At 42.0% G+C, this 16,385-nt stretch overlaps 1 protein-coding gene across 1 annotated transcript; it reads right to left on the reverse strand.

The window, feature by feature from the left end:
* Positions 1-15,343: 15,343 nt before the first annotated feature.
* Positions 15,344-16,099, reverse strand: LOC115641064 (olfactory receptor 14A16-like; the record flags this gene model as incomplete). Its single annotated transcript, XM_030544175.1, has 1 exon — positions 15,344-16,099. A coding segment is annotated over one exon (756 nt), but the record flags the coding sequence as incomplete, so codon positions are not given.
* Positions 16,100-16,385: the final 286 nt, after the last annotated feature.

The following is a 16,385-nucleotide window of genomic DNA, read 5'->3' on the forward strand; positions in this document are numbered from 1 at the left end:
AAGGAGGGAAGGGGGAGAGAAAGGTTAATTTTCTCTCTGTGTTAGGATTACTTTCTCTCTCAGGGAGAGTCTGGGAGGAGGAGAGAGAAGAAGTGGGGGAAGGTGGATTTTCCTCTCTGTTTCAAGGAGTTTGAATCACAGTGTTCTTCCAGGGTAACCCAGGGAGGGGAAGCCTGGAAAAGGCAACGGTGAGGGAAAAGGTTTACTTTCCTTGTGTTAAGATCCAGAGGGTCTGGGTCTTGAGGGTCCCCGGGCAAGGTTTTGGGGGGACCAGAGTGTACCAGGCACTGGAATTCCTGGTTGATGGCAGCGCTACAAGTACTAAGCTGGTAATTGAGCTTAGAGGAATTCATGCTGGTACCCCATCTTTTGGATGATAAGGTTCAGAGTGGGGAATTGTACCATGACAGGGCAACATTTAATTTGGTGCCTGAATGGGAAGTGAGTTCTCCAGTGCTGGCTTCTGGGCATAAGGATCAAGTTACATTCCATATGCAGCACTGGATGAGTTGATTTTTCACCTGCTGTGAAACACCAAGTATTGGCTATTGCACAGAGCCACCAAGTATGTCAGTGTCAAAACCAATAACCAAGTCCCATGAGAGCACGGTTGCATAATACCTTGGAGGACCTGGGCCTAGAACATGTTCTGAATTCCTATTTACTGCACAAACTTGCTTAGACTCCTTTGAAAATCAAAACCCAAATATGTAATTTTTTGCACAATTCTGGAGTCCTTTCAGGATGCAGAATAAAAGCGACATTTGAAAATCATTATTACAAATTTTGTTTTAAATTTAACAAGACAGCAAATACAAATGTTGAAGGACCCCTAAAATGAGCTGGACTTGGCATGTGAAGAAATGATGCATTGTAGGCATTACCTTTGAACGAACTAAAATCTCACCATTTTAGGAGCTGCAGGAAGACTGCAGCTTTGTTTGTTTTTAACAGACTCAGCGGTAAGTCATTATTAATATTCACTTCCAAACATATACATGCACAAAATAATATTTGTCCATAAATACATACCCATGTACACCTAGAAACATGCACAATAATCCACAGTCACAACACACATGTAGTCACACAATATTTACACTAATAAACATATAATATTGTTTATTCACAAACACAACAATAATGCACACTTGCACTTCAGAAGGAGCACTGACAACACAGAAAAGTTTCATAATATTTTTCAATAATAAGCACATGATATTGCGCATTTACATCGTGTATGTTCTCAAGGACACAAACAGGAATAGAAATCTCACATGCAAGTTGATTTCAACTCAAGCATACACTCATAATAATGTACACTGACAACAGTACATGTGAGCAGTGTAATTGACTAGCAAAAACACATTGAAAGCAAAGTCTCAGTACATTGCATTCATAATGTAATCTCACAAAAAGAAACACATAAGCCAGATCTACACTAGAAACTTTCACCATCATAGCAATGTCAGCTGGAAGTGTGATTTTTTTTTGCATCATTTCTATACCAATAAAATCTCTAGTGTAAATATGGTTAAACCAGCTTAAAAATGTTTCTACAATGTCGCTTGTTTCTCTCAGAGAACTAGTGTAAACAATACCAGCAAAACTACTAGTACATTTACATTAGGAAAGTTTATTTGTATTGCTATATCAGCAAAACATTTCCAGTGTAGACCTGGTGATACATTGTCTCGCAATATATTCTCTCTCTTCTCATATAAACACTGTGATGGTACCTCCCAAAAGGCTTTATGGAAATATGCTTAGAATATGTTTTATGCTACATATGCCATGTAACATATCTCTGTAAAGATTATGATCTACTATTTGAATGCATTAATCCTGTTTTATGCATATATCATTTTTGTATTCAAGTTATGAATGTTATGAACATTGGCTGTAGAGTTGCTTGATTTCTAAGTACCCTTAGTTAGAATATTTGGTCACTTCTTGGGAAAGAAACGTGCAAGTTAAGTGTTCAGTCAGAAGCACTTAACAGACAAAAGGGCTTGGAAGACTCCAATCCACATAAGAAGTCTACTTGAAGAAGTTCAAGATAGCATGTGGGTAATGGCTGCTACTTGCAAGTCCTGAGTCACGCATGGGCATGTGACTTGCCCATGTGATTCCAAATCTCCATTTTGTGACTGGATTCTACACAGGGGGATGCAGGGCTGCTGGTGGAGAGGGGACAAGTGGGGCAATTTGCCCCAGGCCCCCACGAGAATGGCTGAGGCTCACCTTGCAATCCCGCCGGCGCCACAGCACATCCTAGACAGCGCTGCAGCTGCATGGCTCTGGTGGTGCCTGAGCTCCGCCCTGCTCAGAGCTGTGTGGTACGGGGGTGGAGTTGGCAGCTGTGAGCCGAGCGGCTCCTCCCCTTACCACGAGGCTCGGAGCGGGGAGGAGCTCAGACTTCCCCTTCCCCCAGCCAGGCAGCTGCAGCGCTGTCCAGGGCGGCTCCTCGTTGCACTCGGTGAGGCGCCGGGAGGCGGGGAGGTAGATAAGGGGCAGGGAGTCCTGGGGACAGTCAAAGAACAGGGAGAAGGGGTTGGATGGGGCTCTGGGGGGACTGTCAGGGGACAGGGAAGGGGGAGCTGGATTGGGGCGGTATCGGGGGTGGTGGTGGTCAGGGGCCAAGGAGCAGGATGGGTCAGGGATTCTAAAAAATTCTCATTTCATTTGAAAAGTTTAGCAGGGTTTTTATTTGTTTGTTGTTTTTGTTTTTCTGCTTCTTGGTGAAACAAGAACCAAAAAAGCCTCCAAGGTTTTCAATTTGTTGTTACCCCTCTACTCCACCTCCTTTCTCTCCCTCTTTACCTTTTTCTCTCCCCGCCCTGAGAGGGAAAAGGAGGTGAGGAGAAGGAAAGCCCAAGAGAGGAAAAGCTGAATGAAAACCATTTTTAAAGACTTTAAGTGGAAAACAAAAGTTGAATGAAACAACATTTCTCTACATGTTTTTTCTTAAATTTTGTTTTGATTGAACAAAAAAATCACCCAGCTTTAGTTGTAACTGCACAAGCTTCAGTCTCATAGGGGGCACCTGCTAAATATGTCTTGCTTACCTTAACCCTCAGCTTCTCCCCCAGCCTCTGTCCCAGTGCCTAGATACCTGGCTGAAACTGTTACTTTTGCTGGATGGCATGAGCATGTTCCTCCTTCTGACCTACAACTGAGTCACTCCTTGGGCAAAGAAGAAAAATAGTGTATTTCTGTTCTGCAGATTAACCACAAGCTATTTCTATATTATTTTAGCTGAGTATGTGCTTGGCCTGCCTTCTATGGCTCAGTCATGTGCAAGTAGGTGAAATAGTGGGTGAAAAACTGGTTGAAGGACAGTAATCGGAATGGTTATTAATGATACACTTTCAATCTGGGGAAATGTGTCCAGCAGGTCCCACATGGGTCCAGAACTATTCAATATTTTCATAAATCAATTGGATAATGGAGTCGAAAGTTCACTTATGCAATTTGCAGATGACACCAGGCTGGGCGGGGTTGAAAGCACTTTGGAGGACAGGATTAGAACTTGAAATGCCCTTGATAAATTGGAGGTTTGGTCTGAAATCAGCAGATGAAATTCAATAAAAACAAGTGCAAAGTACTACACGTAGGAATGAAAAATCAAATGCATAACTACCAAATGGGGAATAACCAGCTAGGCAATAGTACTGCTGGAAAGGATCTGGGGATTATAGTGAATCACAAAGTGAACGTGTCAACAATATGATGCAGCTACAAAAGAGACTAATATCATACTAAGTGGTTATGACATATGTTGCAACCTTGTGCAGTGTCTCTGGGGATACATATTGTATTAAGCTTATGAATGGTTTATGTATCACTGTGGGCCAGGGACTGTATGCAACTTGGGGCAGTGGAAAAGAGTGAGGGGAATGATACCACAGAGCCTCCAGGGACTAAAAGCAGTGGATGATGATTTAAGGTGAATCACTCAGGTTGTAAAGACCTCCAGAGAGGTACCATGCCTGGGGACACTTGCATAAATCGGTTCAAACTAGGTTTTCCAGAGACCAATGGACTGAGAAAGGATGTTTGGCATAAAACGACGACATTTAAACTGACTCAGGGTCTTCTTTTGATTCAGCAAGCAGACAAGTCCTTCTGACCAAAGATGCAACCCTTCCAGAAGGGCTGAAAGGACTTTAGCTTACTAGGGCCCCCATCAAATGGAATGGTGACATCTGATAAGCTTTTAGAGTGTGTTATAAACATACAGTTAAGGGTTAATTCCTCTTTTACCTGTAAAAGGTTAAGAAGCTCACATAACCTAGCTGACACCTGACCAACAGGACCAATAAGGAGACAAGATACTTTCAAGTCTGGGAGAGAGGAAAGTCTTTGTCTGTCTGTTGTTGTGTGTGCTGTTGCCGGAGAAGATCAAGGAGGTAAGCCATCTAACTTCATTAAAATTCAAAAGTTTTGGATTGTTTTTAAGCAGAATTTTTTTTATTGTTTCTTTAAACAATCAAACACTGCAAGCAGCAAATATTTGGCCACACACTTCTGAAACCCCAACTCATGTTCAGGTTTTGGCAGACTTATTTCAGCTTTTCAATTAAAAAAACTACAACAAATTTTGAAGGAAAGCAGACACTGTTCGTGATTTTTTCTGCTTTTTAAAAACCCCTAGTTTTCAATCGAAAAGAAATGTTGACGGAAAATATTTGTCCAACCTTTTTAATGAGCTTTAGTGCCTTTCAGCACTTGCTGATGCTGAGAACCAGTGATACCTTGTAAAAGTGACTTGAAAAGAAATTTTCTCAAAACTGGGTTTGTGCTGAGATGCAGAAGGTTTTTAAATGTTTATTTTTCCCAGGGCTGCCCGGGGGGAGGAGGGGGGCAAGTGGGGCAATTTTCGCCAGGACCCACAGGATCCTCCAGGAGAATATGGTATTCTATAGTATTGCAACTTTTTTTTATGGAAGGAGCCGCCAAAATTGCTTTGCCCCAGGCCCCCTGAATCCTCTGGGCAGCCCTGGGGGGAGGGACCAGTGTGCACCCAGAAGAGAAAGTCTATTTAAACCCTTGGGAGACCGCCTCCATGTTGTCCTCAGCTGGCTAAAGAGAGAGCGCCTCTCCCCCTCACCCCCAGGATACTGAAAGAAACTGGAAAAAAGGACAGAGACTGCACGGGGTGTGAGTGATTGCTGGACCCAGGCTAAAAGGAGATTAGTCTGTAAATGGGAACATTCTGGAACTGGTGAGATTATCTGTATTCAGTTTGATTAGACATAGATTTGCACATTTTATTTTATTTTGCTTGGTGACTTATTTTGTTCTGTCTGTTACTATTTGGAACCACTTAAACCCTATTGTCTGTATTTAATAAAATCACTGTTTACTTATTAATTAACTCAGAGTCTGTATTAATACCTCAGGGAACAAACAACTGTGCATATCTCTCTATCAGTGTTATAGAGGGCAAACAATGTATGAGTTTACCCTGCATAAGCTTTATACAAGGTAAAATGGATTTATTTGGGTTTATACCCCATTGGAAGTTGGGCATCTGAGTACTGAAGACAAACACATTCCAGTGAGCTATTTTCGATAAACTTACAGCTTTGAGGTAAGTAATTCAGAGCTTGGGTCTTTGTAGGAGCAGATAGGAGTGTCTGGCTCAGCAAGACAGGGTGCTGGAGTCCTGAGCTGGCAGGGAAAACAGGAGCAGAGGTAGTCTTGGCATATCAGTTGGGAGCTCCCAGGGGGGATTCTCTGATCCAACCCATCTCACTCTCTCTCTCTCACACACACACACAGAGATTCTCCTCCATTTACTGCCATTGGGTAAAAGTATCACTCCCATCAAGTTATTTAGGTACCTAAGTCTTATTTTCAAAAGTGGCTTTGGCACTCATAAATATAATAGGGCCAGATTTTTAAAGATATTTAGGTGACTATGGAGGATTACCTAAAGAAACTAGAATCTAACAAATTTATTTGGGCATAAGCTTTTGTGGGATAAAAATCACTTCATCAAATGCATGGAGTGGAAAATACAGTAGGAAGATTTATATACATACAGAGAACAGAAAGAGATGGAGGTTGCCATACCCACTCTAATGAGACAAATCAATTAATGTGGGATAACATCAGCAGGAGAAAAAAAACCTTTTGTAGCGATTATCAGGATGGCCAATTTCAAACAGTTGACAAGAAGGCGTGAGTAACAGTACGAGGGAAATTAGCATGGGGAAATAGTTTTAGTTTGTGTAATGACCCATCCACTCCCAGTCTTTTTTCAGTTTGATGGTGGCCAGTTTGCAAATTAATCCCAGTTCTGCAGTTTCTCATTGGAGTCTATTTTTGAAGTTTTTTTTGTTAAAGAATTGCCACTTTTAGGTCTGTAATTGAGTGTCCAGGGAGGCTGAAGTGTTCTCCAACTGGTTTTTGAATGTTATAATTCTTGACTGATTCGTGTCCACTTATTCTTTTGCATACAGACTGTCCAGTTTGGCCAATGTACATGGCAGAGGGGCATTGCTGCATCATGATGGTATATATCACATTGGTAGATGTGCAGGTGAACAAGCTCCCGATGGTGTGGCTGATGTGATTAAGTCCTCTGATGGTGTCCTTTGAATAGGTATATGGACAGATTTCGCAATGGGGTTTGTTGTAAGGATAGGCCCCTGGGTTAGTGTTTTTGTTGTGTGGTTGCTGGTGAGTATTTGCTTCAGGTTTGGGGGCTGTCTGTAAGTGAGGATTGGCCTGTCTCCCAAGGTCTGTGAGTGTGAGGGATCATCCTTCAGGATAGGTTGTCGATCCTTGATAATGCGCTAGAGAGGTTTAAGTTGGGGGCTGAAAGTAACAGCTAGTGGCATTCTGTTACTTTCTTTGTTGGGCCTGTCCTGTAGAAGGTGACTTCTGAGCAGGACATCCAGGAAGGAGAGGTTGGTGATGAAGGGGCAAACTGGACTGGTGAGTTTGGAGAAGAAGACCCAAAGATTCTGGCTTTGAAATAAACTGTTTTTTCTTGTTAATAATCCAGAACCCAGAGAAGGAGAATAATTCCAAAGCTCCAATTCTTGGGCTTTATTTGACTGGGAAAGGAGAGTAACTTGTACAGTGTCAGGGTCTGATACCAGTTTGGTGTTAGCCTTAAGCCCTATCCATAACCCTAACCTATAACCAACAGAAACTTAAGTATAAGTTTTCTTTAACCTTCAATGGGGCCATTCAGTGTTTAAAGTTTAGAAAGTGCTGAAGTGGCTGCAGAATCAGGGTCTTTGTACAGAATATTCAAAGTGAGTTTTAATTTCATAATCATGAGGTTTTGGACTAGATCCTCCGCTGGTGTAAATTCTCAGAGATCTATTGACTTCAACAGAGCTATGACAATTTAAACCATCTGAGAATTAGCCCCTTGATTTTTCAGGAACTCTTGTGTGATATTTCCATTTATTCAGTGAAACAAAACATAGCATGTTTAAAATGTATCCAGTCAAAACAGCTCGAAGTCCAAACACCAAGTACTTTTGATAAGCTGTTTGTAAAAAAGCGATGGAGTAAGATATAGTCATAAAAAATCTTTGCTAAATAAGGCTTAATAAGAAGGGCTTATAAGAAACTCATAATGTGGACAAAGACGATCACTACCAGGAAAAGAAGCACAATAATTTTCATAGATTATTTATTATCTAGCTAGCTAGCTAACATAATTCACAATCAAAGAGACATCTATCATTCTGACTAAATTTGGTTATGTGTTAGGAGAAGAAATGGTCCTATCTGTCTGTCTCTCTCTGTCTAATCCCATGATCTATTTTTGTCTGTCATATATGTAGTGAACAGACCCACGCACAAAGATGGTATTCTAATATTAATAACTTCTGAGATCCTTTCTCAGCTTGGAGGTGAGTAGATCTACATGGGTTAGCGTATGGAACACCAGATCAGTGCATGTGATGGCACTTTTCCACTTACAGCAAGGCTAGAAGGAAATGACTCCAAACAAGTCACTTAAACCAGTGTTTATGTCACTACTGTGTGGAGCCCAGAGACTTTGGGCCAGAACCTCATCAGTTTTAAATTGGTGATTTCAGTGGGTTGAGCTTTCATTGGTACTGGTTTAGATGAATTGGGATATCAGACCCTTATAGTTTTGTCATACTCGCTTTCTCCAGGGGTTTGTCAGCCAATTCTGTATCCTGGTGTATATAGGTTATTGGCCAAATCCTAATTTTTTTGAAGTGAGGGGCTAAACCTTAGTGACTTCAATGGAATCAAAATTTGGCCTCATTATCCCAAGTTAGATTTTAGTTATAAAACACAGGAAAAAGTTTCTCTTCAAAACAGGCTTTGCACCATAGCAAGACTGACATAGAGAAGATGGGTGAGGTAATATCTTTTATTGGACCATCTTCTGTTGGTAAGAGGGACAAGTTTCGAGCTACATGGAGCTCTCCTTCAGGTTAAGATAATAAAAGACAGCTTCCTGAGGCTCCTAACACATCATTAATAACACAGTAATATCCCAACAGCATACACATAATCATTTCAGGAGGAACTTAGCCATGAAGAACCTTCTTTTCCACCCTTTTATGATTGTGGAGGGTAAATCTTCAGTTCACTCAGAAAACCTCATCAAAGAGATGACCATGAGCCTCTCAAGAGAAGGCAAACATTGAAAATTCCTGTCTAGCCAAACACAAAAATTTCTCCAGGACTTGTCACCTGTAAACCCACCTGGAACAAAGAAACAAATAAAACAACAAACACCTAAACAAAAATAAACTAAAAATCTGACAAACAAAAAAACCCAAAGAACAAATGCATGGATACCTCAGTCTGAGTTGCTATCCTGAAAAATAAGAAGAGCTAGAGAACCCAGTAGGAACTTTGCTATGGCTACTGATTGTATGTGCAAGTTATCACATAGAATGTGAGGGCTAGAGTGCATAGATAGGTAGACAGGTAGATAGATAGATAGACCAGATGGATTCTGATCTCATGCATTGATGTAAACCTCTAGTAACTACTTTTTTCTTGACTTAAGTTTATCTGGATTTTATTACTAAAATACCTAATTCTGGATAAACAGATTGCACACTATTGTTTCATGAAGCAATAATATAATCAGCTGATTATATTTATAAAGAAACACAGAATGAAACAGTGATCAGTGGAGAAATATAGACATTTTATTCTTGCTGAATAACCTCCAACCTATCAGTTTACTGAGTGCTCCTTTCATTTCCTTGTTTCTCATGCTGTAGATGACCGGATTCATCATTGGGGGCATTATGGAATAGAGAACAGCCACCAAGAGATTCAGATCTGAGGTTGAGATGGAAGTGGGTTTCAGGAAGGCAAAGGTGCCAGTGAATAGGAATAAGGAGACCACAATGAGATGAGGGAGGCAGGTGGAGAAGGCTTTATGCTGGCTCTGCTCAGAGAGGATTCTCAGCACTGTTTTGAAGATCTGAACATACAACACAATTATAAAAGCAAAGCAGATTAAAGATAAAAGCATAAAAAGAGAGATAACATCTTCCCCGAGATATGAGTGAGAGCAGGCAAGATGGAGGAGCTGGGGAATTTCACAGAAGAACTGATCCACCCTGTTGCCTCCACAGAATGATATTGCAAATGTGTTCCCAGTGTGCAATGCAGAGCACAGAATAACACTGATCCAGGCACTGGCTGCCATTTGGACACAAGTTTCCCTGTTCATCACCATCTCATAGTTCAGTGGTTAGCAGATGACAATGTATTGGTCATACGCCATGATGGTCAGTAACGCAAAATTTGCTGAAGCAAAGAATATGTGAAAAAAGACTTGGGCAACACCATCCATAATAAGAAATCAAGCTGGTGTTCATGAGGGAAATGACCATGAATTTGGGGATGGTGACAGAGATGGAGCCAAAGCCTAGGATGGACAGATTAATAAAGAAGAAGTACATGGAAGTGTGAAGGTGGCGGTCAAGGGCTATGGCTATGATGATGAGAAGGTTCCCCAGCAAGGAGATCAGGTAAATCACTAGAAAAACATTAAAATATAAAATCTGCAATTCCGGAACATCAGAGAATCCCAGGAGAAGGAATTTAGTCACGGCGGTTTGGTTGGACATTTTCTTCCTTGGTACACTGTGTGATGCCTGTGCAGGGAATGAGAACGACAATGGTCAGGATCAGAGTGACAGAGAGAATGGCCTGCTTCTCCTTTTCCTAATATCTCATTATAAGGATGTCAAAGGTGCACAGAACTCCTCACTTACAATGACTAGGTGTCGTTAGTGCTCCTTACCTCTGACAATCAATCAGTCACATTATCACACTAGAGTAACCGCCTTTAAGCTTCATCACTTTACCCAACCTGAGGATTTGGTCCAAGGTGTAGCTTGATAAAATGCAGTATGAAGGATAGAACAAAGCACATTCCAAATCCTAACAATTCTTGCAAAGAAAGTCCCTCCATTGCGACCATCATCAAGCTCACAATTTGGGCATGAAACTAATAGATTAAAATGCCAACACATCCTGATTCCCACTTTGAAGGGCAATGTAACATAGACTTCTCCAGCATCACAAGTAGCAGCTCATCTGTGATGTTTCTACCTTAAGTTCTATGCCTAGACAGCCGGCTGCCTGCTTCCAAGTTGATTTATGGCAACAATTCCCAGCTGTACTTCTGTCTGCGTGTAACAATGGGCTAGCAGCATACCTCCATCATCGCTATGTTTTATCATTTACTCTGTACTGTGCAGTGCAGGGGTTGTTAGGACACCTGGGCTTTATTCTTGTCTCTGCCGGTGACCTGATGTGTGACCTTAGCCCAGACATTTCCCCTCTTTCTGCCTCTGTTTCCCCTCCCTCCCTTTCTCTGCCATCTCTTCTAGGACTGTAAGGGCTTTCGGAGGGGGCAGGGGGGCAGATTGTTAAAGGTATTGAGGCACCTAGTGGGATTTTCAAAAGCATCTAGGCCCCCAAAACCCCTTGAAATCAATGAGTTATAAGCTCCTAGATGCTTCTGAAAATCCCACTAGGCACCTAAATACCTTTGATAACATGACCTCTTGTCTTACTCTGTGTAAGTTCTGCAAACCCATTTACATTCTTTACACTAAGCCAGCAGCAATGTGGAGCTAGACCAGGAGATCAGGGTTCTACTCCGAGTGAGCTCCTGTATGTCCTTGAATGGTGGCAGGATAGACAGGCTTTGGCTGCTTGGTTAAACTGGGGTTTTAAGAGACTCGTCTGTATAATACATTCTGTGCCCAGCCAACTTTACTGTTTACTAAACTGTTACCTCTATGCAACGATCCCTTTGAAAGAGAAATCACACAGCTGCAATAGAATAAATGGGTTTGAAATCAAGCTCTTAACAGACAATATTAATGTTCTGAAATTCAGGTAAAATTTATGGCTGGTTGGAAATTTTCAGCTGTGTTATTTCTAAAGGAGATTGGTTTATTGGTTTTTCATCTAAACACCACCACCACCACCAAACTCCTAGAATCTGTCTGCTTTCCTCTAACATTTTGGGATTCTTTTGTAAAGAATCTGAAAACTCAAAACTCAAACTTTTTTGGTTTTGTGATTAAAAATTCCAGTTTTCAGCAGAAAGTTTTCATTTGCCAAAATCTGGGGGGCGGAAAATTATTTGGGGTTTGCTGTGAAAAGTCAAAATTTTCCCAAAGGGTGGAAAAATTCCAATCAGCAGCAGATATTTGATTAAACTGAGAGTGAAAGTCTTAATGAGTTCATAATGTAAATCTTATTTAGCATCTTAAGTCTCCCCTGTATGTCGATCCCCCAACATATTTAATTGAAATAGCAAACTTACTGTGCTGATCTTTGTGGATTTTTTTTTTCCAACACATGACGCATTCAGTCATCCAGCACCAGCATTCTTTGGTCAATATATATTCATATACCAGAATCTAGACATTAAATGCACAGGTATCTGAGAATTCTTTCCCCACCTCCTCATTCTGAGAGTGAACGGATAGAACTAGACTCAAACCTGTTGCTGTCTGCAGATGAGCTGTGTGTAGCTGGTGTTGAGCATCAATGGGATTGAAGGACTGATGCTGTGCGAAGGTGATTTATTCATGTCTATTTCCTAAGGCCTATTGGGACTCACTCTCTGGAGCCCTGCACAGTTAAGCAGCAGAGGCCCAGAGGCAAGTGCATAGATGCCTAGGTGTTAAAGGCAAAAAAGCCATTCTGTCCCTGAACTCTGATGCCCTCATAGCACAGGCCTATGATCTCCCGCAGCGTTCCCTGATTCTAGCCCAGCTTCTGTGCGCCAGATTTACAAAATGGAGACAGGCACCTACAGGGATTGATCAATGCTCTTAAATGAGCTAGGCGGCCGAGTCCCATGGTCATTCAGTGGGAGTTAGGAGTTTAACCTGCTTAGATGTTATTATTATTATTATTATTATTATTATTATTATTATTATTAAAGTCAATTCCAATAGGCACCTGTCTCCTTCTTTAGGTGCCTTTGGAATCCTGCTCCTGTGTCTATCTTGTTCACTTCCAAGGCCCAGGTTTCTCCTGAATTTCAGATAATGAACTCTGGGATTCGCAAAAGAACCTATCAGACTAAAGCATGTACCTCTTGGGGTCCTAACTCCCTTAGACTCCCTTGAGAATCCCAGCCTGAAATGGTAACTAGTACTGCCAGGGATCTAGAGAGTGGAGGTCACAAGATGCCAAGAACTCCTGCTATGCAGCTATGTTACTTCAACTCTCTGTGGCTCACTTTACCAAAATTTGGGGCATAATAATTGAGACTGAATGAGAAAATTCATAATGAAACCTTGATTTAGAGATGATCCATGATTCAGTTTTGTTTGATCTCTTAATGAATTTTCATAGATCTGGGTGCAATATTTGTCTTTTTTTCCCCAAAACAGAATTTGTCTGTGTTCCACAGGAATATAGGAATCTCCAGAGTCCAGTGTCCTGGCTCTGACAGTGGCCAGCAACAGATACTGCATCACCCGCAGCCTGGAACAATAAGGATGGGATGGGGAGGTCTACCCCCTCTGCAGCATTGTCTGCCTGAGTCGGAAGAGGGCCTGAGACAATGGCTCTGGGAGAAGGGAATTGACCCAGGGATCTCCATGGGGTATGAACTCGCAGCCCCACGACTCTGGAGGACTCCACCAACACCCCCTAAGCAGGGGGCTCAATGTGCAGGAGGAGGGGAAGAGCACAGCAGTCCTGACCCCCTCATCCAAGCAGATATACCCTGGCTAGGGAGGTAAGGACTCAGAGTACCACGATTGCCCCCTGGCTGTCTGTGGGCACCATACTGATCCCAAAGGGTTGGGGGACAGTCACCTGCTCCTCTTCTGGGACAGAGCAGGGGTCCAATGCCACTGTCCCAGGCTCTCTGTGAGGGCCTCCTGCCAGTGACAGTCCATGTGGGAAACTGGATCAAGGGGACAGAGTCCCTTGCATGGCCCTGGAGTGTCTGAATCCAACCCTGAGAATCAGCAGAGCTTGATGGGACTAAATGTGCCTCTTTCCCCAGGCTCCTGGGGAACAGCTCGGCTCAGATTTCCCCATATCCACAGAGCCAATTATCTCATCGTAGAAGGCAAACAGGTTGGTCAGGCATGACTTCCCTTTGGTGAATCCATGTTGACCGTTCCCGATCACCTTCTTCTGCTCCAAGTGCTTCAAAATGGATTCCTTGAAGATCTGCTCCATGATTTTGCCGGGGACTGAAGTGAGACTGACTGGTCTGTAGTTCCCCGGGTTCTCTTTCTTCCCTTTTTTAAATATGGGCACTATATTTGCCTTTTTCCAATCGTCCAGGACCTCCTCCTATCCCCACGAATTTTCAAAGATAATGGCCAATGGCTCTGCAATCACATCAGCCAACTCCCTCAGCACCCTTGGATGCATTAGATCTGGACCCACGGACTTGTGCATGTCCAGCTTTTCTAAATAGTCTTAACCTGTTCTTTCACCACTGAGGGCTGCTCACGTCCTCCCCGTACTGTGTTGCCCTGTGCAGCAGTCTGGGAACTGACCATATCTGAATGAGGCAAAAAAAGCATTGATACTTCAGATTTTTCCACATCATCTGTCACTAGGTTGCTTCCCTCATTCAGTAAGGGTCCCACACTTTCCCTGACCTTCTTCTTGTTGCTAACATACCTGTAGAAAGCCTTCTTTGTTACCCTTCACATCCCTTGCTAGCTGCTCCGATTGTGCCTTGGCCTTCCTGATTACACCACTGCATGCTCTAGCAATATTTTTATACTCCTTCCTAGTCATCGGTAAGATTTTTTGGCTCCAGAGTACAGTGTTATATTGGGGTAGAGGTGTATGTCACATTCACTTTCTCCAGGCGTCTGCCAGCCAATTCTGGATCCTTGAGTATATAGGCTATTGGCCAAATTGTAATTCCTCTGAAGAGAGAGGCTAAACCTCAGTGAATTCAATGGGATCCAAATTTTGTCTTATTATCCTGAGTTAGATTTTCTTTAGAAAACACTGGAAAAAGTTTCTCTTCAAAACAGGCTTTGTACCATAGCAAGAATGACACGGTTCTTGCATAGAGAAGATGGTGTGGTAATATCTTTTATTGGATCATCTTCTGTTCATGAGAGGGACAAGCTTTCGAGCTACACAGAGATCTTCTTCAGGTTAAAATAATAAAAGACAGCTACCTGAGGATTTTTGTCACCTAACACATCATTAATAAAACAATAATATCCCAACAGTATATACACAATTAATTCAGGAGGAACTTGCATAAACTTCTTTTGCTCCCTCTTATGATTGTGGGAGCAAACCTTCAGCTCACCCAGAAAACTCCATCAAAGAGATGACGTATAAGCACTCTCAAGAGAAGGCAAACATTGAAAATCCTGTCTAAGAAAATGCTCACCATCTCTCCAGGCCTTCCCACCTGCAAATCCATCTGGAACAAAGACACAAATAAAAACAACAAACAACCTAACAAAAATAAACTAAAAATTTGACAAAAAAACAAACAGAAAAAAACAAAGAACAAATGAATTGATACGTCAGTCAGAATATTATCCTGAAAAATAAGAACAGCCAGAGAACCCAGTAGGGACTTTGCTGTGGCTACTGATTTTATGTGCAAGATTATCACATAGAATGGTGATGGCTAGTAGTGCATAGATAGATAGATTCTGATCTTAATTACATCGATAAAAACTTCTACTAACTACTTTTTTTCTTGACTTAAGTTTGTCTGGATTTTTATTAGTGTAAATACCCAATTCTGCATAAACAGATTGCACAGTATGTTCTCATGAAGCAAATAATGTCATCAGACGATTATATTTATAAAAAACACAGAATGTAACTGTGATCAGTGGAGAAATATAGACATTTTATTCTTGCTGAATAACCTCCAACCTATCAGTTTACTGAGTGCACCTTTCATTTCCTTGTTTCTCATGCTGTAGATGACCGGATTCATCACTGGGGGCATTATGGAATAGAGAACAGCCACTAAGAGATTCCGATCTGAGGTTGAGTTGGAGGTGGGTTTCAGAAAGGCAAAGGTGCCAGTGAAAAGGAATAAGGAGACCACAATAAGATGAGGGAGGCAGGTGGAGAAGGCTTTATACCGGCCTTGCTCAGAAGGGATTCTCAGCACTGCTTTGTAGATCTGAGCATACGACACAATTATAAAAGCAAAGCAGATTAAAAATAAAACCACACCAAAAGAAATAACAACAACTTCACCAAGGTATGAGTCAGAGCAGGCAAGCTTGAGTATCTGGGGGATTTCACAAAAGAACTGATCCACCATGTTGCCTCCACAGAAGGATATTGCAAATGTGTTCCCAGTGTGCAGTGCAGAGTAGAGAATACCACTGATCCAGGCACTGGCTGCCATTTGGACAAAAGCTCTCCTGGTCATAACCATCTCATAGTGCAGTGGTTGGCAGATGGCAACATATCGGCCATATGCCATGATGGTAAGTAAGGCAAAATTTGCTGAAGCAAAGAATACATAAAAAAAGACTTGGGCAACACATCCAGAATAAGGAATCGATCTGGTGTTTGTGAGGGAATTGGCCATGGATTTGGGGATGGTGACAGAGATGGAGCCGAAGTCTAGGATGGACAGATTCATCAGGAAGAAGTACATGGAGTTGTGAAGGTGGCAGTCAAAGGCTATGGCTATAATGATGAGAAGGTTCCCCAGAAGGGATATCAGGTAAAGCACCAGAAACACCACAAAGTGTAAAATCTGCAGTTCCCGAACCTCAGAGAATTCCAGGAGAAGAAATTCAGTCACAGTGGTTTGGTTGGACATTTTCTTCCTCAGTACGCTGTGCGATGGCTGTGCTCGGAATGAGAAGGACAATGGTCAGGATTACAGTGACAGAAACAGTTGCCCT

Source organism: Gopherus evgoodei, unplaced genomic scaffold (genome assembly GCF_007399415.2).
Source record: "Gopherus evgoodei ecotype Sinaloan lineage unplaced genomic scaffold, rGopEvg1_v1.p scaffold_33_arrow_ctg1, whole genome shotgun sequence".
NCBI lineage: Eukaryota > Metazoa > Chordata > Testudines > Testudinidae > Gopherus > Gopherus evgoodei.